Source organism: Saccostrea cucullata, unplaced genomic scaffold (genome assembly GCF_032062105.1).
Source record: "Saccostrea cucullata isolate Sc308-1 unplaced genomic scaffold, CSIRO_AGI_Scuc_v1 ctg902, whole genome shotgun sequence".
Classification (NCBI taxonomy): Eukaryota; Metazoa; Mollusca; class Bivalvia; order Ostreida; family Ostreidae; genus Saccostrea; species Saccostrea cuccullata.
This window is the reverse complement of record NW_026931814.1, coordinates 226,837-253,300: the sequence shown is the minus strand read 5'-3', so window position 1 is coordinate 253,300 and position 26,464 is coordinate 226,837. Positions and strand designations below refer to the sequence as shown.

The following is a 26,464-nucleotide window of genomic DNA, read 5'->3' as shown; positions in this document are numbered from 1 at the left end:
TCTTAATGCAATCATGCTATCAGTTTGACTCCGTGATGTCCCCTCACTCTCATGATATATAATTACTTTCTAATTCATTATTTTGCCCAATTTACCCCTACAGTCAGGGGCATATTGGATACCTTGCTCTGACCTGGGGATCCCTTTGACCCTTTCGAATGAAAACGATTTAAATCTGTTTTAAATAAGGAAGGTTTTATTCCATTTTAAACAGTTTTTGAAATAAAGGTAAATGATTAGAAAATACAACGAATAATCGAGCAGTACATGTATGTTTGGTTCAAGCAGTTGGTTGTCGAGTCAAGCAAATGCTCTGTCATCCATCTATCATTTCTTTACTGCCCAAGGAAAAATTTTAGACGCAGTATGCAACAGTCGATTCAGGATGTGGTGCTAAACAGATGTGGATACACAAAAACAAAACATTCATACTTAAAGATGATTTTTTTTTTTTGCATTACTGCCAGAAAGTGTGATGGAATTTCAAGTCGCCGTGTTTGTCTTTTACGATACAAGAAAGAGACGGATAATCCGAGGAATAGTTGAATTCTTCTGGAATAAAGTTTATTTTCCTCCATGTGTACACAACTTCTAACCGTTCATTCCACTCCGATATTTTTGTTCTTTTTTCCTTGTGAGCAGGAGGATTCTCTTTCCCTGACCAGGAGTTGTCACTGCAGTTCAGCGTAACAACAATTGCTCCTTCAACAACAACACGTACACGAGTCTGAAATTTACAAAAAATAATCAGCAAAAAATAGATCATTGCCTTTTCTTTAAATGGAATACAAAAGCAGAAAATGAAAAACGCAGCTTAACAACAATATTCTAAAGGAATTACGCGCACCTGATTTTGCTTGCTTTTCAGTATCTTTGTCAGGTCCCATCGCATTCTTGGTTTTAGTTTTACTTCAACAGACTGAGGAGAAATAAATTTTTCTCCATCCTTCTGTATAACACAAGAATAGTTGCCCTCTATTTCCTTTGATGCCTGAAGGAATGTAATGGAAGAAGAGGACCAGAACTTTGTAGTATTTTTGAAAATATAAGCAGTCTGTGATGAACTTATCTCAGCACCATTTCTTTCCACTTGTATGGGTGGAGGATATCTTCCAAGTGCTTCGCAATTAACTGGCACCATATCTCCTTCTAAATATGGTGGCGGTTGGAATTGTTCCAAAAATTTGAAATTGTTCGCTGTGTTAGTTTTACTTATATCATAAAAACTTCTATGCATTATGGACCTGATTATACTACTCATAGGAAAACTAAGAGAGCTCTGCAGAAATAGGAAATCCCCTATTTTCTCCAAAATTTCATCTGAGAGTACAACTGTTGCTTTTGTTGTTGAGTTTCGTTCATAGGTAACATTGACATACTTATTTTCCCGTGATTCAAGTTGATTATATTCCACCATCTCATTTTTAACGCTGGCAAACATTCCAACATCCATATACCAGTCATTTCGAGGATCAAGTTCAGGATTACAACGGTAGAAGAAATTATATTCAGAATCGGAGATTTTAGAGAATGATGACTGACAGGTAACTGGGTTGTCAAATTTAATTGTACCATCTTCTCCTTCTGTGTCGAATCTTATGTTTGTGACCATGTCGTCTTTGCTAGGGATACCAAACATAACAGTACTTACAGGCTTTTTGGCATTCAAAGTGAATAGAGTAGTGTTGGATAACGTTTCTGTCTTTGTACCAAAGTCCTTTTCATCGGCTAAAAAGATACAATTTACATTTAAACAAATGAGTTAAAGTTTTTTAATTTTTTTTCTGTGGAAATGAATTTCGGTTCACGAGTGCCAAGCATTTAAAATTACTGTACTGAACTTTATTTTCCTGCGTGTTTAGAACTATTTAAATTCATTTGGAAAAAAATATGAAATTCTAATACCTCCAATGAGCCTTTGATCAACTATCCAGAAAGTCGCCATGGGCTCGGAGAACGACATTTCTATCTGCAGTCGAACACTTTCTCCTGAAGTAGTTCTACTGGCCGATACAACAGAACCTCCAAAGCTGAACCATTCCTTTGTTATGGACTTTCATTGACATTTTAAAAATGTGTATAAGATCATCATTGCATTAATTATTTATTCTAAATTTATAGATACAAAGCATCATGTTTTTTTAATGAAAGATTACTCAAAAGAATCTTCCTACATAAACAGATACTTCGTTAGCAACGGGTTCTATACGATTTGCATGGAGAGGGTATTTATAGGCATGACATAATTGTTTTTGATTAGGAGTTATCATGTATATAAACTTTTTTACTTCACATTTTAAAAAAATTTCTAACTTTAAATTTGTGAGCAAATCCAAGTATTCCTTTTATGGTCTTAACTGTGGGGGAACTTTTATAAACCTTTGTCCTTTTCCGAATGTTCTTAGGTAAGATCATAGTAACACATTGCTTTGTCATCAGAGAAAAAGTATTAAAGCCTGAACGAGCCAAAATGAACATGATTTCTGGTCTGAAAAATTCCTTTTTTTTTTTTTTTTTTACCAAAGATGATCTTTGGTCAGCCTCTTGAGAAGATAGTGGCGCAATCGTGTTGATTGATTGCAATTTTAAAATGACTTGTTTCAGCATATCTTTTATTTCCTTTTGCCCATTTTTCAATCTTTTTATCTGAAAAAAGTTGTTTGTTTCTTTGTTTGTTTAACGTACGTTTAAGAATTTTTCACTTATTTTGTAAAGTAGAACAACTTTTTAAAAGAAAAATTACGTGACATTTACCCTCTAATCGCACCACTCTGCCACCTTCTTAAGTTTTGACGGATATTCTCAAAACTAAGTATGTCTATATAACTATTACTTATGAAAGTATTTCAATACATGAATCAGCGAATTTCATGTATCAAATTATAATAATTTATTGTGAACTCTTACATGTAATATAAAAAAAATTCCAGAACTGGTTTACATATATCAATTGATATACGTAGAGCCTTCAAACAATTCCATTTTTGAGAAGAAAAATTTCACGATTTTTACAGAAAACAAACTATAAATCATGAATTTCGAGTCCAGCTTTAAAAATACTTCAGATGAAAATCGCGAAAGAAGTTAAAAAAAAATGACAACTTAAACCAACCTCTGAATAGACATCACCAGTCGAGAAACCAAAACAGGATAGAAGCAGGAATGGAAAAATAATTCTAATCATTCTTCTGATTTCACATTAGCCCACAACTTCGGAAATTAATGCATATATATGAACATTTAGGCATAAATACTGTGGTTTTATTAAATATGCCAGTGGCATTTCACAATCTGGCTTGGTGTAGAGTTTATGTATTATTAAAATAGATCAATGTTAGTAATGACAAATGAGAGCGTGCTGGCCATAATAACCTTTAAGAAACAGTATGTTGAAGTTCACAAAGTCAATAGAAGGCCTTTGATTAAAATCTTAATTTTCATTTTTTTCAAGATTTTTTTGTGGATAATAATACTTTATCTAGCTGGTCAAGCTTTAAGAGTACTATCAGTCGGAATATTTTTATGGCTACTTAGTTTTTTGAGATCTGCTTCACTCCTACTAATGTGTTCGGAACCTTTTATTTTTCTATGTTCTTCATATTGTTTAACCCGATGAGTTCAACATAGCTAATTCAGGCGCGTAGCCAGGCGTACGTTTACAAAGTAGGCACAAACGTCCACATCATTTTCCAAAAAAAAAAAAAGAAAAGAAAGAAAGAAAGGAGAAGAAGGCGATAAAAAATGAAAATCAATAGAATCAGTTTTATGGGAAAATACGATATTACACACACCACTGAAATCAAAAGATTTTCATCACCTTATATTATCTGTAGAGATGTACTTCAATCGAATTCTCTTAAATTCATTCAAACATAAATGTAAAGTATTCTCTGTGATACAATTTTCTGTTTGGACAAATATTTTTGAATGAGAACCGGGACTATATTTATTGGCATCAGATTAGCAAATGAGGCACCAACATGACTTTAACTGACAAATCAGCTGTACGAGAATTGCGCTATGGGTTACTTCAAATATTAGGGATTTAACGCTTGACTATCAGGAAAAACTTATGGTGTGTCTGAAAGGCACAAATACCATTTTCCCAACCATTTCGTAAATGAAAAGATCACAATGACAAACAATTCATTTGTAGAATAAACGGTAAAATTATTTCTAGTCAATTTGCTGCAAAGCGATCTGCGTCTGTATTAATTCCTTTGTTGTACTGTCGGTGAATATAATTGTCAGGTGGATTCCCTGGCCAAAACACGTGATCATGAGTATAGTTATGTAAAAAATGTTTTGTCCTTTTAAATGCATTTGAGATGATGCCCGTTTTCCTTACGCTTGAAGTGCTGGTATTCTGAACTTGATATAAACTACATTTATGAAACACATTTTTTCTAGTTAAAAACGTCCGTGACAACTTTCATAGTTTTAATCTTTGTATTTTGTTCATAAGAACATTTTTTTATTTTGCACTCCTCATGATCATAAATTGAAGACTTCACGTGTTCGAAAAAATGTAAACATTTTTGGAAATGTTGCTAGGAATTCAACGATTGATCAGTTGAGACATGGTAAACAGAAAAGTCTGTGCGGATTAATAACAATAGCCATATAAGGCAAACAGAGGTTTGTCACTGTAGATGTTATTAGTATTACACATATTTTGTACAGTATTCTCTGTGATACAATTTTCGCCTTAAATTATGAAAGATATATTTTTTTTAAAATATTTTTGCATGGTAACCTTTTCTATATTAAAATCATGAAAGTCTTTCAGAAAGGTCTGGAAACACATTTTTCACTGGACATTTAAAAAAATAGCCTATAGCAATTTCCTGTTTACTGCCAATTTTAACGCTTATAAAACCGGAAAAATCTTACAACCTTTGAAAGGCACAACCTTTTCCACCATTTCTTGAATTTAAATCACAATAACAAACAATTCATTTGTTAAATAAACTCTCTTGTGTTTTACGTTTAGTAAGATCATATGCAAAGAAATTTGCATTGTATTAACCTACTTATTCAATACAATTGTCAAATGTTTCCATTTCCAAAACATTGATTCATCATAGTTATGTAAAATGTGTTTTGTCTATTTAAATGCATTTAACGATGCTGATTGGTTCACTTGACAGTTATATGGGTGTGTCTTCATTGGTCTTTGTTCACACACAAAATTTTATCAAAACATATTTTTTTCTGTTTAAAAAAATTTAAAACTTTTTATACATTGCTACAGAAAATACAACCGTCGTCATATATATTTTTGTATTTTACACAAACATTTTTCAAAAATATAAATATTACGATTCTTGTTACAAGGATATTCATTAGTAAAATGTAAATATGGCTTTAATTAATATCTTGCTACCATTCAATGATAAATCAGTTGCATCGTTTTTGAAAGGGGGCGGCGCATTAATAACAATAGCCATATAAAAAAAGGTTTGTCAGTGTAAAAAAGAAACATATCATTTTTTGTAACTCAATTGTCCTATTTGAGCTCTTATTTTCGCCTTAAATTATGTATACATTGTTATTTAAACCCCACCCCTTTCAGTCCCCCCTTTTCTGTTTAAAATCATGAAAGTCTTTCAGAAAGGTCTGGAAACACATTTTTCACTGGACATGGTTAAAAAAAACAGCCTATAGCAATTTCCAGCTGTTTACTGCCAATTTTATTTATGAAACCGGTTCTATCCTACAACCTTTGAATAGGTCAACCTAAACCGCGTGTCTGAATTTAAATCACAATAACAATAGTAGGGGTGTGCTTGTGAAAGCTCTCTTGCGTTTTGCAGAGCAGAGGGGCGGCTGCTTATAACACACGTAATTCCAAGCTTTCTGACATCATTGAAAGCTGTATTTTTAATACAAATGGAACTCGTAAATTTACTTAATTTGTTCTTGGTCATTTGCAAAATTGTTTTGTTGAGACTATTATGATTTTATATACAAGTAATCTGAATTTGATATTTTCAAAAATGCTCGAGTTTCTGATTGAAAATATATATGTGGTTTTTGGAGACAGTGTCTTCAAGCAATATTTTAGACTTCCATGGGTACCAATTGAGCCCCGTTGTTAGTTGATCTATTTTTGTGGCGTTCAACTCGACATTTAGATATGTCGACGACGTGTTGTCAATGAACAATATTTATTTGCATTTTTATGTCGACAAAAAATATCCCGGTGAGCTTGAAATAAAAGATACATAGAGATTGATATAATCTGTCTTATGTTTGGATCTTTTGTTAGAAAAAGACGTTAATGCTTATCTAACAACAAGGCTTTATGATAAAAGTGATGCCATTAACTTTTCAATCGTCAACTTACCTTACTTATGCAGCAATATACCTATATGTCACCTGCATAAGGTGTTTATATCTCTCTTGCAGATTATTCGATACGGAAGAGCGCTTGATACTTTGATGCATGAACGCCTTATGCAAATTATCACTCAAGCCACCCGGAAAACCAAAAAATTAGACAGTTATTCCATAAACCATTTCTCTGCTGCAGACTTGTTTTGCTGATGCAAGCTGATGAAACAAGGATACCAACAGCATTGTTTGAAGTCAATCTTTCGCAAAAGGCTTAAGGCCAAAACAATGATCTTATCATCAAATATAACATATTATTTAGTCAAAAGCTGACTGGCATTTTGTTGGACATACAGAACATAGAAAAGTCGTTACCCATTTTAAAAGTGATTGATTGATTATATATTGTTTAACGTCCCTCTCGAGAATTTTTCACTCATATGAAGATCTAAGGCCACATCTACAACCAATCAAAAGCTATAGGAAATTATATTTTTGCGGAATAAAAGATAAGCAGACGGGCGGACGCACTGGGAAAGAACTATATACCCCCAAATCTACCATAAAAGGAGAATAAACAAAGATACATGTACTTTATAAGGTTTAATCAATAAAATGACAGATAAAGATCGTATTCAGACATTCTTATAGCCGTTAGATGTTCTAGACGATGCTTACTGAACAACAAAGCTTCATGATAAACGTGGTGACTTCAACTTTTCAATTTCAATTTTCAACTTCCCTCACAAGTGTAGCAATATACCCTTATCACCTGCTTACGGGGTGAATGTCTCTAAGTTGTTCGATACGCAAGAGAATGCTATTCGAATGAAGAATTTTTTAAACAAGGTAAGCTGTTGACAAACAAGTTGATGAAACTAGGATACCAACAAAATTGTTTGAAGTCATCCTTTGCGAAATTTTAGGACCAAAACAATGATATCAGCAAATACAACATATTATTTAGTCAAATGCTGACTGACATTTTGTTGGTTATACAGAACATAGAAAAGTCGCTAACCATTTTAAAAATGATTGATTGATTGTATATTGTTTAATGTCCCTCTCGAGAATTTTTCACTCATATGGAGACGCCACCACTTGCCGGTGGAGAGCTGCAAATTTTGTCCTTTACTCGGCACTCAGGGAGCAGGGAGGGATTTTTTTCATGCCAGCACTTATTGCGACACGGGACCTCGGTTTATACGGTCTCATCCAAAGGACAGGTCTCCACGTCCCACAGTGGGATTCGAACCCGCAACGTAAGGATAAACTCCTTACTTCGCGACTCTATAGCAGACGCTTTAACCACAGCGCCACGCGGGCGACTTTTAAAAGTGAAGAATTCTTTTTTTAATAAAGCAGTTTATAAGAAGATGATAAAAGACTGTCATGGGAATAAAGTGAGGGTTTACATGTACATGGAAATCAATTTAAAAAAAAACGGTATGTACTTGCATTAAAAAAATAATTATGCGATCCCCAAAACGTCCGTTCATTTGTTAGTCTAATCATTATAAAGCTACATAAATGATTCCCCCTCTCGCGATGATATCATTTTTCTTCCTTAAGGTCAAGATCTAGTAAATGAAAGGTGCCTACAGATTTATCAAATTTGAGAAATAAATTTCTTTATTGATGCTTTACAACTTTAGGTTGGTCAAATAAGGTGTTTCGGGGCATATTTTAAACTGTCATTTTCAATGAAAAATTAAGAATACCAGACATGAATATGGGAGTTTTTTTTCGAATTCGGCAAAGGAAATGTATCCAGACTGCCTACAGTCTCTCAGAAAACGGTAATAAGTATGTTCATGGCCTCTTCTTTAAATCAATATCAAATTTAATATGGGTATCCGGTTTACTTTTCATATGATTTCAAATTGAATGACATGAAAATACCCAATTTTCGACACAATTCTGCTAAAGCCGTAAAGTACGGGACAAAGAAAGTTGAAATTGATTATGACGTCATAATAGATCTAGCACCGAACCCTTTACTGCCGTCACAATTGTATATACAGTAACGGCACAGTCAAAATGACGTCAAATTGCGCTAAATTGTTTCTTGTATACATGTACAAGTAGAAGCTCTATAGACTGTGCATGTTGAAAGCTCGCTCATTCTTGCATTTCTGTTATCTGAATGTTTTGTAAAATAAATGTTTTGATTTATAAACATTATTTATTTTGAGGTATCAATTTCTAGGTACATATTCATTAATTTCATCTTGTTTTATTTCAATTTGTGAGTTAAAAACAACATGCAACCAAAATTAAAGTAAACGAATTTAGTATTTCTCCTCGAACATGTTGAAGTGATCACTCTGTACTCGCCTTTCTTTTTATTCAGGACTTAAATATGCATGGATTAGCTTGAGTTTAAAATAGAATTAATTCTATGAATCATTCAATCCCCCAAAATATTTTATTTTTCTGTATATTACATGATATTAGTAAAATTCGAAATTTTGTCGTTTTTAACTCCCCCCCATCCCCTTTTTTTCCAAGTAAAACAACGTCGTGTGTTAAGGAAAAAAGATAAAGGATGGACGGAAAATTATTTCATAATATAAGAATTATTTAATTTTTGGAAACTAATACAGTATTACAATCATGTTTTGTAAATCCAGTGCGACTTATAAAATATCCAGTTGGATAAAACAAGTCCTATTTTTGTGTTTTGATATGCCCCCTTTTCACTGCAATAAAGACTACCTCCAATTTTCTTTTTATTTTTTAATAGAGGAATGGAAATTGCATGATATATGTAAAAACAAAACATTTCATCATTTATTTTTTTTTAATTTGTCAGTTTGTTTGTTTATTGGGGAGTTTTTGTATGTAATTGTGTTAATTTAATTTGTGTAAATTTATTCAATTTATTTTAGCATGATATATAAAAATCTATTTCCAAGAATTAATTTTTTTTATCATTCCGTTTTTGTAATTTCCAACTAGATTGGGCCTCGTTAAAAGAACTATAAACCATTTGTATTATTGGTGTATTAATTGATGACCTTTGCATTTATTTACTAATTAATTGATAAATTTTGTAAAAAAAAAAAATTTTTCGTTGGGTTACAAGTTTAAAGATATGCATTATAATCGTGATATATTAAAACCGCAGAGGTTCATCAGAGCACACTTACAATGTATTTACAAGTTTTCCAAATACACGACTGCTCGTTCGGAAAATCGTGCGAATAACCGATTACCAGTTATTGACTGATTTGACATCTCTACATTATAATCGGGAGAAAATGCACGAACCTCTGAATAGACGATAGATATTGAGAAATGAAAGCAGGTCTGAAGTACAAATAGAAATAATTAATTATTCTCACTCTCTTTGTCATATTTTAAATACAAGGAAAAAATCTCCTGAACAACGAATCCCCACAAATGATATTTTCTATGTGTATGTAGGTTTAAATTAACATAGCAATACTGACTATCATTATTTAAATCATTCAATTATACCGGTGGAATTTTGCAATCTGATTTAGTTTAGAGATTATGTATGATTAAAAGTTTTTTTTTTTCATATTTGTTATGATAAATGACATTACTACCTCAATAACCTTTGATCGATTGTTATTGTTTAACGCCGGATCGGCAATATTTCAGCCAAATTTCGGCGGTCAATTCGTCTGGGATATTGAAATCCATGCAGTTATTCATTCTGGGCAGTCAGAAACGTAGGTTAGAGGACAGTTAATGTAAATTCTAAAAAAAAAAATCAAATTTAAATTTTATAGATATATTATCAAGAATATTTATACCTTACACGTGTATTTATTTTTTCATCTTACTTCTTACGATTCCCCTCCGTGGAGATATTATTGACAAGTCTTCATGGCCATTAAAAGCTATCCAAATATATAAGGGTTAATATACGAAGGGGCCGAGACCCATTACTTTTAAGGAATGGAGCGCTACGAGTATATTAACACGTATAAAATCCGCCTTTTTAATCCCCTTATTTTTTGTTCGTTAATATAAAATAAAGAATATTTATATGATACACTGTAAATAGACATTATATATTTTTATATACTATAGAAAGTAAGACGAAAAAATTATATACTAAAGTAATTCTAATCCAGTATTTCTCAACAGCTTCGATAGCTCAGTGAAATGAGTACCCGACTAGAAAGGAATTTATGTTTCACGGGGGGGGGGGGGGGTTAAAAAGAAAATCTCCCGTTTCCGTTAATTTCTATATAGGAAACAAGAATGTTACCTAAATTTTAGAGTCATATCTAATAGATTTCCTAAATAATTAATGTTTTATAAAAATCTATATAAACATCTATATAAAAATGAAAAATCATTCAAAAATGTTAACTTTTGAAAATTTACATGGAAGTAGGCGGGAGAACAAATACTATCGTTCGCAGTTTTTGGACATTTTTGAGATGGCCCCTTATGATATTGGGAATGTAAACATAATTGTTTTTTAATCTTAAAACGATAAATAAAAGATTGAAAATCAATTAAGGAAAATTTATCAAAATCTCTAGGGCAGAAATAGTAACACATGTTTGCCTCAAAATCTTTATCTTGTACTTCAGTGTTGTTGATGTGAGGAAGATCAAGATGAAAATAAGCTTCAATATTATTTTACAAGAGTTTTTTTTTCAAAATTTGGGATATATTCAATACTCAGTAAACATTTTACATGCGATTGAAAATATGACTTATGTCTAAGTTTGTTTCATGATCCTGGGGTTCAGAACTCCTGAGTCAGGCGCAAAATGAATTCACAATTTCGAAGATGTACCATTGTTTACTATTTACCTAAGCTTGTTGTCTGGTAACAGAGTTTTAAAAGAATTGATGCAGGTATTTTCCCAGTATAATCAATAGAAACACACAAAAGAACTCAGTTCTTATTGCAATCATGTGACAGTTTGACTCCGTGATGTCCCCTCACTCTCAAGATATACAGTTACTTTCTAATTCATAATTTTGCCCAATTTACCCCTACAGTCAGGGGCATATTGGATACCTTGCTCTAACCTGGGGATCCCTTTGACCCTTTTAAATGAAGCCGATTTAATTTCCGTTTTAATTAAGGAAGGTTTTAATCCATTTTATACAGTTTTTGAAATAAAGGTAAATTATTAAAAAATACAAAGACTAATCGAACAGTACATGTATGTTTGGTTCAAACAGATGGTTTCCGAGTCAAGCAACTGCTCTATCAGCCATCTATCATTTTTTTTACTGCACAAGGAGAAATTCTAGATGCAGTATGCAACAGTCAATTCAGGATGTGGTGTTAAACAGATGAGGATCCACAAAAATCAAAACATTCATACTTCAAAATGATTTTTTTTTGCATTACTGCCAGAAAGTGTGTTCGAAATTCAAGTCGCCGTGTTTGTCTTTTGCGATGCAAGAAAGAGACGGAGAATCCGAGGAATAGTTGAATTCTTCCGGAATAATGTTCATTTTCCTCCATGTGTAATTAACTTCTAACCGTTCATTCCACTCCGATATTTTTGTTCTTTTTTCCTTGTGAGCAGGAGGATTCCCTTTCCATGACCAGGAGTTATCACTGCAGTTCAATGTAACACCAGTTGCTCCTTCCACAACAACACGTACACGAGTCTGAAATTTACAGAAAATAATCAGTAAAAAATAGATTATTGCCTTTTCTTTAAATGGAATACAAAAGCAAAAAATGAAAAACGCAGCTTAACAACAATTTTCTAAAGGAATTACGCGCACCTGATTTTGCTTGCTTTTCAGTATCTTGGTCAGATCCCATCGCAATCTTGGTTTTAGTTTTACTTCAACAGACTGAGGAGAAATAAGTATTTCGCCATCCTTCTCTATAACACAAGAATAGTTGCCCTCTATTTCTTTTGATGCACGAAGAAAAGTAACAGAAGAAGAGGACCAGATCTTTGTAGTATTTTTGAAAATATAAGCGTTGTGCGATGAACTTATCTCAGCACCGTTTCTTTCTACTTGTATGGGTGGAGGATATCTTCCAATTGCTTCGCAATTAACGGGTACCATATCTCCCTCCAAATACGGCGGCGGTGGGAATTGTTCCAAAAATTTGAAATTGTTCGCCGTTTTAGTTTTACTTATATCATAAAAACTTCTGTGTAAAATGAACCTGATTACACTACGTGAAGAAATTGTAAGAGAGCTCTGTAGAAATAGGAAATCCCCTACTTTCTCCAACGTTTCATCTGAAAGAACAACTGTTGCTTCTGTTGTTGAGTTACGTTCATAGGTAACATTAACATACTTATTTTCCCTCGATTCAAGTTGCTTATATTCAGCCATCTTAGTTTTAAAGCTGGCAAACAATCCAACTTCCATATACCAGTCATTTCGGGGATCAAGTTCAGGATTACAACGGTAAAAGAAATTGTATTCAAAATCGGAAATTTTAGAGAATGATGACTGACAGGTAATTGGGTTGTCAAATTTAATTGTACCATCTTCTCCTTCTGTGTCGAATCTAATGTTTGTGACCATTTCGTCTTTGCTAGGGATACCGAACATAATAAAACTTACAGGCTTTTTGGCATCCAGAGTGAATAGAGTAGTGTTGGATAAGGTTTCTGTAGTTGTACCAAAGTCCTTTTCATCGGCTTAAAAGATAGCATTAACATGTTAGCAAATGCGTGTAGATTTTCAATTTTTTCTGTTGAAATACATTTCGGTTCAAGATTGCCTAGTATCTAAATTTACTATACCGAGGTTTATTTCCACGCGTGTTTAGAAGTATCTAAGTACATTTTTAACAATTATGAAATTCTAATAACCTCCAATGAGCCGTTGATCAACTACCCAGAAAGGCGTCGTAGGCTCGGCGAAAGACACTTCTATCTGGAATCGAACATTGTCCCCTAGAGTAGTTTTACTGGCAGATACAACAGAACCTCCAGAGCTGAACCATTCCTTTGTTCTGGACTTTTATTGAAAATTTAAAAATGCGTAAAAGAACATCACTTGCGTTAATTATCTTTCCTAAAGTTATAGATTAAAAGCACCATGTTTCTTAACTAAAAAAAGCTACATTTAAGTAAAAAGACACTTAATTAGCAACGGGTTTTTAAAGATTAGTACAGAGAAGGTATTTGTAGGCATGGCTAGATTGTTTACAGTAAGAGTTGTCATGTATATAAACTTTTTAACTTCACATATTGTGAACATTTTATAATATTAACATCCACTGAATATTTTTTCTTTATTTCTTAAGAAAACCCATTGCGTAAGTCACTGTATGAACTACAGTAGGCATGTCGCCTGTACAGATTTCTTGATCAGTGGCTGTTCCATCATTGAAACGTATAAAACGTTTGCATCATAAATACAATAATTAATCTTTTTAATCCTACTTTAAATGATTATTGAAACAGATATAAATTTAAACAATAAAATGCCACAAAAAAAACAAACAAAGAAAGCATTTTATTGCTTAATTTAAGTTTTTGAAAGAATTATAATCTTCAATTCAAAGATCTTAGATCCAAAACAAATCTCGCATACATGGAAAACTTCAAACAAAATTTTACAATCCGATAAAATATTTTATTTGTAACATTATTTAACATGTTCAAATACCTTTTTAAAATTTTTTTATTTATCTTGAAGAACTCTGGTGAGCAAATAAAAGTATCATTTTTATGGTCACAACCGTAAGAGATCTTCTCTAAACCTTTGTACATTTTCGAATTCTCTTAGTTAAGATCATAACACATTTCTTTTTCATCAGAGAAAAAGACGTATTATAACATGAACGTGTCAAATGAACTTGACTTATGGGCTGAAAAATCCATCTCTATGGTTTTATTCAAGAGTGTTGCAAAAAAAATGAATTACTTTTACCAAAGATGATCCTTTGTCAGCTTCTTGTGAAGATGTCTGCGCACTCGTGTTGCTGGATTGTAATCTTGACAGGACTTTTTTCAGCATATTTTTAATTTCCTCTTGCCCATTTTTCAATTCTTTAATCTGAAAAAGATGTTTGTTACTTTGTTTTTTTTTTAAAGTTCATTCAAGAATTTTTCACCTATTTAGTAAAGTGAAATTTACTATCTGCCACCTTCCTAAGTTTTGATGGATATTATCTAAAATAAGTATACAAAGGCTGTTTGATAAATAATGTCATCAATGCTCGGAAAGAAACAAATGCGCTTTTCTATGATTTAGTCTTAATGATTTCACTTGAACACTTTCTTTTTATTAAAACACGGGCCTGTAACATTTATATTCAATTTCTAATTGTGTTAAGGATGACGTTTATTCAGGTTTCAGAAAACAGAAGAGATTTTTTATAAAGTATGATATGTTAAATCAAAAATTGTTTTAAATCGATAAAATAACCAAAATTTAACTCAATATCAATTTGAAAATTTAATATTTTGTTATTCGAAGAAAATAAACCGGAACAATAGTCAATCTATGGTAATGCAGAGGATTTTGGACAAAAACTTTAATTTTTCATTTTTCTCAAAATCTTTTATTTCTTGTAATATTAATCACAATGTATAGGTTGCATGAACATGTATTTATAGGCATCATTTTACAAATATTATATGTGTTATAGCCCATAAATTATTTAAATAATTGAATGATATACAATAAGGAATTTCAACAATTTGAACAAAAACTATTCCAGACAACAATTCTCAAAATTTGATCATTGACCCATAAGAATTAGGCCAACAAAATATATGTCACACTATGACCAATTTTTTCTTCACTCATAATATACAGTGTATTACAAACAACAAAACTCTTTAAATAATGAAATATTATTGCAATGGAACAACGTTGCTTCATATAAAGAAAGGATTAGAGTTTGAGTCATAAACTTGATAATTATAACTGTCCTAATTTCCTCTGTCATATTTCTATTTTTTCCCAATTTTTAATCGAATATTACAAAAATCTGACTGATAAGAACTCTAGATTATATATTGCGTAAGGTTTCGTTTGTTGCTCTAATTCTCATGGTATTAACATTATATATATGGGGTCAATGATCAAATTATTGAGATATGTTGTCCGGAATGGTTTTTGTTCATTTTATTGAATCTCTTTATTTCATAGCAATCAATTATTGAAATAATTTATGAGGTTAAATACATATTAATATTTGCAAAATTATGTTTTAAAATACATGTAACCTTTACATTAATATTGCAAAAAATAAAACATTTTGACAAAAATGAAAAATTAAATATTTAGTCCATTTTTTTCCTCTGCATTACCATACATTGATTTTCTTCCCGTATATGTTCTTCAAATAATAAAATATAATTTTTTTAATTGATATTGAGTTAAAACTTATTGTTATTGTTTTCATTTAAAGCAACTTTTGATTTAACATATTATACTCTATAAAATTTCCTTTCTGTTTTCTGAAACCTGAGTAAACTTCATCCTTAAGAACACATTTTTGAGTATGATTCTTCGTATACTGGAATATTTTTTAGCAGATCCTATGATTTCCTGGACTTTTTTTATTGTATTGAAAGGTATTTTTTAAGTTTTAGAATTCAAACAAGTCAAAGGTTGAAAGATCCGGCGAATATTGTTGATATGACAAAACATTAACTTTCTGTTTATCCCCAAAACTCCGATCCTTTATTCTTCATGGCCTGTGGGCTTGGACGTTGTCATGAAGAATTTAAATGTAGTGAATTCCTCTAATAAATCTTTCAATGTTTGGGGAAAAAAATAGCCTTTTTGATCCTTCAGAAATTAAACGTCCTCCCCAAAGAAGAATTTGAATAACAAGACCACTAATATTTTTTTTTAAAATAGCATATAAAACGGTTTTTGTGCTCTGGCAATTCTTTGCTTTCTTGGGCCTTTGCTGTTTTGTCAGGTAAATCTTATTGTAAATTTGTTTTAAGGATTTAAAGCAAAATGGATTAAGATAAAACCTTGAGATAAAAGATACCACAGATTATACCATTTTATCTGAAAAGACGTTAATGGTAATCTAACAACCAAGCTATGTGATAAAGGTGATTTCTTTAACTTTTCCATCGTCAACTCCCCTTACTATGCAGCAATATATCTTCATCACCTGCATACGGAGTGTATATATTTCAGTTGATTTGATTCGCAAGAGCATCCTCTATATGAACATTTTCTAAAACGAGGTAAATTATTGACAAGCAAGTTGATTAAACAAGAATTTCAGTAGTCTCGTCGTAAGTTCTACGGCCGATACAATGACCTTGTCAGCAAATATATTTTTTTCATTAAGTCAAATGCTGACTGACGTTTTTCATACTTATTGTTAGTCCATTATTTATCCATTGAATTGACGACGGATTTTCCCGTTATTTCCCGATCATGACAAGGAGCACACGGCGGGTGTGACCGGTCAGCAGTGGATGCTAACTCCCCCATGGCACCTTATCCCACCTCTTATGTTTCGGAGTTCCGTGTTTTCTCTGCTCCTATTTTGTATTGTTTATTGGACTTTAATTTTGAATACTGTTTGTTATCTTCATATCCTTCGTTCAAGTTTCATTTCTGTTTGAATATCAGAAAAAACGTGGAAAAGTACAATTTTTGGGGTTTTTTTTAATAACTGTTAAGGAACTCCGACCCTCAGCCAGGAAGGACAACTCTTTAATTTATAATTTAATTCAAAAAGTCTTTAAATGAAGTTTGAACAGTAAATCTTCTCATGCATCAATTTTCATTATATGCCTCTTAATGTGCTTCAAGGTTCTTTGAACTCAGAAAGGTCTAATTAAAATTAGAAATTTTTATCCCGTAAAAGCATTTTTAGATACCAATGCTTATTAACATGATATGAAATTAGAAATGATTTATGGAGATTTGCAAAGAACATTGAAGCACAATAATTCTGGCTGAGGGTCGGTGTCCCTTGAGATATTCCTACTTGCTGTTGTTTTTAGTCATTTTTCAAAATATAGGGTCACCTATGAGTATTAAACATTTGTACTTTAAATATTTCTTTAAAACAATGTGAACTACCCCCAAAATGATGTCATTCAAACATAATCGTTGATAATTTGTTGAAATTTCGCATATATAAAACGATTGTTGTATGTTCTTGTCGCCAAGGATGGTGCCAATTTTTGATGCTCATTATATCAATTTTGTTCGTGAAATCCCCCTATTCATGTGACTTAAAAACGGACATTTGTTGCTGTAAATTTTACATATTTCATTTTTTATTTCTTTGGAATTCTTAACAAATTTTACATCAGTTTTGATGAAGCATTTAATTTCACTCTTGTTTACTGATTCTTTACCAATCATTTTAATGCAATGTCTGGAATAGCCCTTGTTTTGCAGCTTCCCACAATGCATCTACTAGTATGTAATGAAAATGGGTCACATAAACTGTAATAAATTTATTAAAGATTGCATAATGAGAGAAAGTCAACCTTAATGTCAAATGATTTCTATGTTGTACGTCATTTAGCTTATGATATTATTAATTGAACAGTCCTCGTATCTATCACTTCTGAAAGTATTTCAATATATGAATCAGTAAATATCATATTATTAAAGAGCAAAATTGCATTGTAGAGCCTTAAATATAATTTTAAAAATTGGTTTATTTATATATATGAATTTTATGATACAATTGAAACCAGTAGAGTTTTAATCGGCGTTCTGTTATTTTTTACTACTTAATTACTTGTGTAGATTTTTTTCTCATACTTTTGGATTATATGAGTTTATATATATAGAAAGCGTTAAAAAATACATTTAATAAAATTCACGATTTTTAAACTAAACAAATTATAAGTGTCTAGTCGAGCTTTAAATACCTCTTATGAACATTGCTGAAGAATTATTTAAAATAAACAGTTTTAAACAACGTAAACCAACCTCTGAATAGACGTCACAAGTCGAGAAACCAAAGCAGGATAGAAGCAGGTATGGAAAAATAATTCTGATCATTCTTCTGGTTTTCATTAGAAAAAATACCTCAAGAATCCCTTGTTTTCACTTTTGCTCACAACTTAGGAAACCCTTGCATTTAAAACATATATATGAGCGTAAATAATGTAGCTTATATTAAATATGCCAGGCCAGTGGCATTTCGCAATCTGGCTTTGTGTAGAATTTACGTATGATTATATTGAATTAATGTTAGTAATGACAAATGAGACAGTGCTGGTATTAATAACCTTCAATGAACATTGTGTTTAAAATTACAAAATCAATAAAAAGTTTCTTGATTTAAATCTTTATTTTCCTATTTTCAAAGTTTTATGTGGATAACAATAATTTAAATATATGGTCACGATTCAAAAGTATTATCAGTCGAACCATTTTTATGTCTATTTAGCTTTTTAAGATCTGCTTGCAAATGTTGGTTTATTAAACCGTTGAGCTGTGTGTTTTCATATACCTGTTCAGCTGCTTAGCACATTCGTAAGTCCAGGCTTTCTCATTGGCAGCTGTTTTTTTTCAATAAAAATAAAACTCTGTACTTACCTGCTTACCTTGTCATTGGTCATTTGCAATTTTTTTTGTTAACAGACATTTTCATTGTATACACAATTAAGTACTCTGAAGATGATATTTAAAGGATGCTGGAGTTTTCAATTGACAAATGATTGTCTATGTGTTTTAAGAGATCGTGTCTTCTAGCAATCTTTTGAATATCTCATGTGTATCAATTGCGCCCCATTAATTTTCATCTATCGTAAAATCTGATTCATACTTGGATAGTTTACTTGAAAAAGACACTATGGTAATCTAACAACTCAGCTCTGTGTTCAAATAATGATGACATTTACTTTCCTATCGTAAACTTCCCTCATTTCACTTATGAAGCAATAAACCTTCATAACCTGCAAACGGAGTTTAATTCAATTGATTAGATATGCTTGTGGTTCGACCCAATTTTGCAAAAAATCCAGGTTTTTCCTCAGACATTCGTAATGAATTTCTATAGAAATTATAAACATTAACTGTAGTTGCGAGAATGACAACTTAAAATGTACAAACACCAGCCATTGCCATGGAAAATGAAGAAAAGTGAAACTGCTAAACTTTGATTTTCTCATAAACTGTACAGGCAATTATTAGAGTATTGTGGATACGACTAGATTGTTTATTACACTGGTTTAATTTGACCAATGGATAACGTAACTATTTTAATTCTGTATCTGGCCAACTAACCACTGGAGAAAAATATGATGCTCAAAGAACATTTGTTGGAGTGGTTAACTTACCAGTGGTTAAATGCTTTCACCACTGGTTGGTATTCCACAGTGTATTTAATTTGCATTTGTCTTTCGGTTAATCCAATAATGGCTGCCTCTAACAAAAGGCCAGGATTTGAGATCTTTTCTGTTGATGATGTTTTATTTTCAATGGATGGAATAAAAAAAACGCCATTGTCATTAAATTTAAACAAACAAATCAAATAAAGAATGCTAAAAAATCGGAAGTGTTGAGAAAAATCATGAATGCGGTAAATTCCAGGGGAAGGGTTTATAGGTCAGTGGACAAAGTGAAGCAAAATTATAGAATGGTGTGTTCGAAGGCGATAATAGATATCATCTCCCAGGAAACATTTAGATCTAACACAGGAGGAGGGGCGTACAAAATTTTGAGGCGGAATAGGCACACCTTAGATACAGGTAAGGCAAGAAACTTGCATGGCTTTTTATAAACAAACGGACGGGTTCTTCGTGTCGTATGTTGAGTCTAAAAGTGAGGAATCCCTCACAGAAACCCGTGTGGAGGCACTGAATCTGTGTTCTAGGGAACCGATTTTAATATGAGCGTGTTCGCTTCAGTCGATCTATTTACAACTCACTACTTTTCATTGAACATTCTCAATTATGAACTTCCTCTATTTAAATTAGCGGGATTCATGGTCATGGGCAAGGAATGTGTGTTCTTAATCTTGTTGAACGATATCTAACTAATAGATGTCAGTTGGAATTGTATTTATGTCGGTCTGAAATTCCTAATTTCAACACTTTTGTACTAAATACAGTAAGTCTTATATAGAATAAACAACTTCATATTCAATTTTCGTGATCTTTCTGTGTTGTAATGTTGACAATGAACTTGATGAAATACTAACAGGCATTGTGTATTTAAATGTCTGGACTTTCACTCAGTAATCCCTATATATTTTACGTGACATTACTATGACAGAAAGTTTTATTAGAATAAAATTCTTTCTTTAAATTTGATTGTGCAAACTTAGATTAAAAATAATAGAATTGTACATTATCATTAAATTCTTAACTTAAAAACTATATAAATTATAAATCTTTAACAGAAACACTATTGAATATTCCTGATTCGTCCAAGGTTGTCATTTGAGCGAGCCAGAGTGAAAATCAAGTCATAAAAAATTAACTGGGATGGAAATGACAATGTGACGAGAGTGAATGTCGAACCCTTGGACATTTTAAGGACTCGAGAATAAACAAGGTAAACAAATATGAATGTTTTCGAATTTTCCCGCTTAAAAAGCATGGACACGGCACGGGATATTACACGGTTTTACAAAATTTGTCAGTGTTGTTTTGGTGTCCATATATGGGCTCATGGATTCTGTAAACCCATGTCTGAAACTCGTGTCATTTTCCATATATGGAGACAGGGATTTTCATAAACCTGTGTGAAAAAAGTTGTCACGATATCTGTGCTTGTGTCTTGATCTAGGTTAAGACATTTAGAGAACTCCCGATGTAACTTTAGATGCCAAAATCGTGACTGAAACCAAACTTCACAATGCTTACATTATTATCATGCTTAGTTTTAGAATTATAAAAGTTAAAATTTTTATACGTGAATGTGTTCATTTACTTTCTATTGCTTAATATTTTGAAATAAACTTGATAAGGCTTTGAAAATGTTGCTTTTTGTAACCCGACCGACCCATTCAAATTGCAGCCGCGTGTATTTTTCTTTCCGCCAAATTTGTGTTTGATCGATCAGCTGATGCAGTTTTTACCGAAAGTGTTAAATAAAGGTTTTTTTTTTTCAGATATAAAATATTTCATCCTAGTCTACGATCACCTTGGATATAAAGAGAAATGATTATAATTGTAACATCTAGCCATATTCCCAATACAACTTCCTGATGTTGAGTTTCTGCTGCTAGTGTCCACTGTGAATAGCACACCTAGTTAAATCAGTCCAAGGATGTGTGGCCCCATTTATTAAGGCATTTATAGTATAAGTGAAAATGAACGTAATTTTTTGAAAGTTTAATAAGCAATCTGATTCTGCGCATTTACATGTAAATTTATTGCTTATTTTTTTGATAAAATATTGGAAGACATTTAAACAATGACAAACAAACAAATGCGCATTTTTGTTTTGATATTTTGTACGGGCAACCTGACATTCATTCGAGCAACTTAAAATCAGTACCAAGTTAAGGCTTCCCAAATGGCAAGACCAAAATGTGTCAAACCCTGGGACCTATTAGTGTCTCTATCTTAAATTGCAAAGATACCAGTAAACGGGGACATACGTTGAAATCATTAATACAATCATATTACTCCATAAATATAACCTCGCAAGTATTAGGAAACATAAAGTATGTTTATTGTCGCCTACTACCCGGTAGTTGAAAAAAAAATATCGAATTCTTTTATATTTCGTCTGTTTCCATGGTTACGATATCAAATTTTTGGATTGTAGATATGATCTGAGAGAACATTTCCGGACAAAATACTGAGGTAAAAAGGCACATAGAATTACATTTGTATATCACTGGAACGTAGATAGGCTATGATGATAAGAAATCTTTTTAGGAAAGTATTTTTATTTTGATGTTAATGTATATGAATCTAAAAGTTTGTAAATAAATCATTGATGGCAATCTGTCCCTTATATATTTGATACACGTTGTGATACAGCAGAATAATTATTTAACACATTCATGCAGTTCGTCATACCTCGTCCAATGTAATACCTCCGTAATCAGTAAATCATACTGGACACTGATCTTACCGATGGTTTGCTCGTCAATAGATTTTTATAATAAAAGGAATGTGCTTTATTTAATTTTTCAGAAATGTGTTACTTGCATATACATGTAAAACCCTTTACCAGAAGGAATATTTAAATCTCTATGTAAATTACTTTGTTGTTTATTTTTTATCCGTTTCTTAGAAAATAAAATCTTATCAATATTGTTTTATAAGTATAATTGCTCTTGATCTTGAGTCGATATTAATCGTATTTACAAACAGAAATGTTTAAATCACTTTGTGAATTACTTTTGTTGTTTACTCGATCTTCTTTCATAGAAATCGAAAAATATAATATGCTACCAATTTATTATACATACCAGATACTAATTGTAGCAAGTGTATTTAATTTTTTGTGATTTCAGCTTGACGTTGTCATTGATCTTTGAATGGATGCAAGAATATTTACATTCCCAATGTCTTTGTCCGAGATAAATTAAATTACACAATTGTAAATGCACTTTACTTCCCCATCAATGTATTTGCGCAGTTAAAAACACACGTACAGGGCGGACGTGGATTGGCGGAATGAAGAGCATTTAAATATAAGGAATAACGGTCAGATTTTTCAATTTCATGACGATGATTACATGTAATTGATTGGCTTGCGTAATAATTTTATGCATTAACGCCTTCGGCATTAATGCAAATTATACCATATCTATTGTAAAATTTTAATTTTCTATATTCCGGATTTTGTCATGCCTACAGTTAAGATTCTCGTCTTACAACATCCTTTAATTCGGATCACGTGATCATTGTTTACTGTAATTTTAGAAGGGAGAAGATTTTGACCATCCTCCTACCCTTCATCCACCGGTGCTTATTATGTGTTCAAATGAAGCTAGTCATATCATGTTTTGTCGTTTTGCTCAATCTATTATACTTGTTGTCAATTAAAGATAGTAACTAGTTCTTTTTCTACAATAACTTTTAAGAACTTAAGTTGGTGCCAAAATCACGCAAGCCAATCGATTGATCACATCATCATGAAATCGAAAAATAAGACAGTTATTCCTTAAATAAATAAACGATTTCGTTTTCAGGTCTAAAACTTGTCAAATATGACTCAAAAAATAAAATGTCAGGGGCGTTAACATTCTGCGGATAATTTTATTCACATTTTCTACTACAGCTGTACATTGAAAAAAACAAAACATTTATTGATTGTGTAAGTTTATTCTTTCCTCGGCATGCCAGTTCCTGATTCAAATTACAAGAAAAGGCAATTATTCAGAAAATTAATCGTAATACAAATATTTTTGTAAACCTCATTGTCAGAAAGTGTGTTCAAATGCCAGATTGCCATTTTTGTCTTCCGCGATACATGAAAGAAACGGAGAATGCAACGAAGAGTTGAATTCATCTTGGTCAATGTTCTTCCTTTTCCATGTATACTCGGTTTCCAAACGTTCACTCCACTCTGATATTTTTGTTCTTTTCTCTGTGCTCATGGGAAGATATCTATTTCTTGACCATTTGTTATTTCTACAGTTCAATACAACACCTTTTGCCCCTTCCACCACAACACGTACACGAGTCTGAAATTTAGAAGAAAAAAGGGAAACTTAATCAAATTTCATTTTATATTCTATACAAATTACAAGAATGGAGATGAAATGAAAAACACTTAAAAGCCAGGACAGGAATGTAAATATTACGTACTTGGTTTTGCTTGGATTTCAGAATCTTGGTCAGATCCCAGCGTAATCTTGGTTTTAAATTAACTTCAATCTTCTGAGGAGAAATGAATGTTTCGCCGTCCATTTCTACAACACAAGAATAGTTGCCTTCTATTTCCTTTGATGCACGAAGTAAAGTAACGTAAGAAATTGACCATACGTTTGTATTATCTTTCAAATTGTATATTGTCTCTGACGAATTTATCCCTTTACGATCTCTTTTCACTTGAATAGGTGGAGGGTTCCTTCCAATTGCTTCACAATTTATTGGCACCATTTCTCCTTCCAAAAGTGGTTCCTGTTCAAATGCTTTTAAGAATTTGAATTTCTTGATTGTTTTCATTTTACTTATATCATAAACTCTTCTATATAATATAGATTTGATTAAACCATCCATAGGCAGAGTAAGAGAGCTTTGAAGAAATAGGAAATCTCCTACTCTCTCCATAGTTTCATCTGAAAGTACAACTTTTGCTTTTGCTGTTGAATTTCGCTCAGTGGTTAAATTAACATACTTATTTTCACTCGATTCAATTTGCTTATATTCAACCATTTCACTTTTAAAGCTTGTAAACATTCCAACCTCCATATACCAGTCATTTCTAGGATCAAGTTCAGGATTACACCGGTAGACGAAATCATATTCAGAATCGGAGATTTTAGAGAATGATGACTGACAAGTAATTGGGTTGTCAAATTTAATTGTTCCATCTTCACGTATTGTATCAAACATATGGGTTGTTACTATTTCGTTGTCGCTAAAGGTTAGAAAGAAAACAGCTTCCGGGGGATCTTTGATTTCAAGAGTGAACAGTGTGGTATTAGACAACGTTGACAATGAGGTACCAAAAGTCTTTTCATCAGCTAGAATGAGAAAAACTATTAAATTGGAAAGTTCCCGACTTTTCCTATTTGTACGAGTAATTTAATTTTTTTCCCATTTTCATTTGTAAAAAAAATAGAAACAATAAGCTCAAAACTCCAGAGACATATATAATTTTATATAAAATTCATGCATCTTTGTTTCAAAATTTGAAATTTACTATTAGCAGAATATGAAAACTTAAGCAGGTATTTATTATTTAAGTTTACTCTTACACATCGGAAATAGCCCCATGCCTTTATTTTGACACAAAAATTACAGTGAAATACGTTCACAAGAAGCAAGCAAACAACTGCTTACATAAAGATTTTATGTTATTTTATGCTAATCTAAATGAATTTTAAATATGAATCAAAAAATTTAAAGACATATCAAGCATTTGTTTTGTCTCTGGTGGTTTCCAACATCAATTCTTTTTCTGTAGTTTTCCATACACATCGCAGGCATTACCAAATTGTTATTACCTCCAATGATCATTTGATCCACTCCCCAAACAACGATCGTATTTATTGGTATAGACATTTCTATCTGCAGTCGAACATCATCACCAGAAGAAGTCTTACTAGCGGAAATAACAGAAGATCCAGAATTGAACCATTTCTCTGCTTCAGACTTGATGTATTGAAAAGAAATGATACGGATATATAAGTCAGAACAGTTCATTATATTAATATTGTAGTATCTAAATTTTTTTTCTAAATGTTTGTTTTATTTTTGTTTGTTGTTTAACGTTCCTTTCGATAATTTTTCAACTCATATGGAGACGCCACCACTTGCCGGTGAAGAGATACGATTTTATTTTTTACCTATATCCGGCTCTTGGGGCCATTGAGCAGTGAGGGATCTTTTTAGTGCTGTGGCACGAGACCTTGGTTTATACGGTCTCATCCGAAAGACCGGTCTCTACGTCCCACAGTGGGATTTGAACTCGCGACGTAAGGACCACCTCCTTACTCCGCGACTCTAGATATATATTCAATTTCAATTATTTGTATTTTTAACAGCTTTAAAACTGTCTTAATTAAATAATTCTAACACAGTAATTGTTACTTTATGATCTTTACGTCGCGGGTTCTAATCCTACTGGGACAAGGAGACCGGTCCTTTGGATGAGACAGTATAAACCGAGATCCCGTGTCGCAATAGATGTTGGCACGAAGAGGATACCTCACTGCTCATTGGCCGTAAAGTGCTGAGTATGGGGCAAGATTTGCAGCTCTTAACCGGCAAGTAGTGGCGTCTCCATATGAGTGAAAAATTTTCGAGAGGGAAGTTAAACAATTTAACAAACAAACATAAAAATGATATATTTATATATCAAATATTGCTATTTAAAAAATTTCACCAACCTCTGAATAGACGTTCGATACGGAGAAAAGAAAGCAGGACTGAAGTACAAATAGAAATGTAATTTTTCTCATTCTCTTTTTTTTCTAAAACACGAACATGATCCTCCGATTAATGAATGCTTATAAAAGGAAACTCTGTATGTAGGTGTAGATATACATAGCAATACTGGCCATTACAACGATCGTTCAGCAATTATACCGATGGCATTTTGCAATATGGTT

At 32.1% G+C, this 26,464-nt stretch overlaps 3 protein-coding genes across 5 annotated transcripts; all 3 read right to left on the bottom strand.

The window, feature by feature from the left end:
• Positions 1 to 201: 201 nt before the first annotated feature.
• On the bottom strand, positions 202 to 3,198 carry LOC134233578 (uncharacterized). The gene is made up of 4 exons (XM_062715554.1): positions 3,113 to 3,198; positions 1,906 to 2,053; positions 848 to 1,728; positions 202 to 727 (listed from the first exon to the last, which is right to left on the bottom strand). The coding sequence occupies exons 1-4, from the start codon at positions 3,182 to 3,184 to the stop codon at positions 458 to 460; spliced, it is 1,371 nt and encodes a 456-aa protein (XP_062571538.1). The 5' UTR covers positions 3,185 to 3,198; the 3' UTR covers positions 202 to 457.
• An 8,210-nt stretch (positions 3,199 to 11,408) lies between these two features.
• On the bottom strand, positions 11,409 to 18,401 carry LOC134233576 (uncharacterized). 2 transcript variants are annotated; one of them, XM_062715552.1, is made up of 5 exons: positions 18,202 to 18,401; positions 14,191 to 14,322; positions 13,131 to 13,278; positions 12,076 to 12,956; positions 11,409 to 11,955 (listed from the first exon to the last, which is right to left on the bottom strand). In XM_062715552.1, exons 1-5 carry the CDS (start codon positions 18,286 to 18,288, stop codon positions 11,686 to 11,688), a joined length of 1,518 nt encoding a protein of 505 aa, XP_062571536.1. In that variant the 5' UTR covers positions 18,289 to 18,401; the 3' UTR covers positions 11,409 to 11,685. The 2 variants fall into 2 exon arrangements, with proteins under 2 accessions (XP_062571536.1, XP_062571537.1); XM_062715553.1 differs by having other exon boundaries at positions 14,197 to 14,322.
• Positions 18,402 to 23,472: 5,071 nt separating this feature from the next.
• Positions 23,473 to 26,367, bottom strand: LOC134233595 (uncharacterized). 2 transcript variants are annotated; one of them, XM_062715579.1, is made up of 4 exons: positions 26,243 to 26,367; positions 25,358 to 25,505; positions 23,994 to 24,874; positions 23,473 to 23,869 (listed from the first exon to the last, which is right to left on the bottom strand). In XM_062715579.1, exons 1-4 carry the CDS (start codon positions 26,312 to 26,314, stop codon positions 23,606 to 23,608), a joined length of 1,365 nt encoding a protein of 454 aa, XP_062571563.1. In that variant the 5' UTR covers positions 26,315 to 26,367; the 3' UTR covers positions 23,473 to 23,605. The 2 variants fall into 2 exon arrangements, with proteins under 2 accessions (XP_062571563.1, XP_062571564.1); XM_062715580.1 differs by having other exon boundaries at positions 23,994 to 24,097.
• Positions 26,368 to 26,464: the final 97 nt, after the last annotated feature.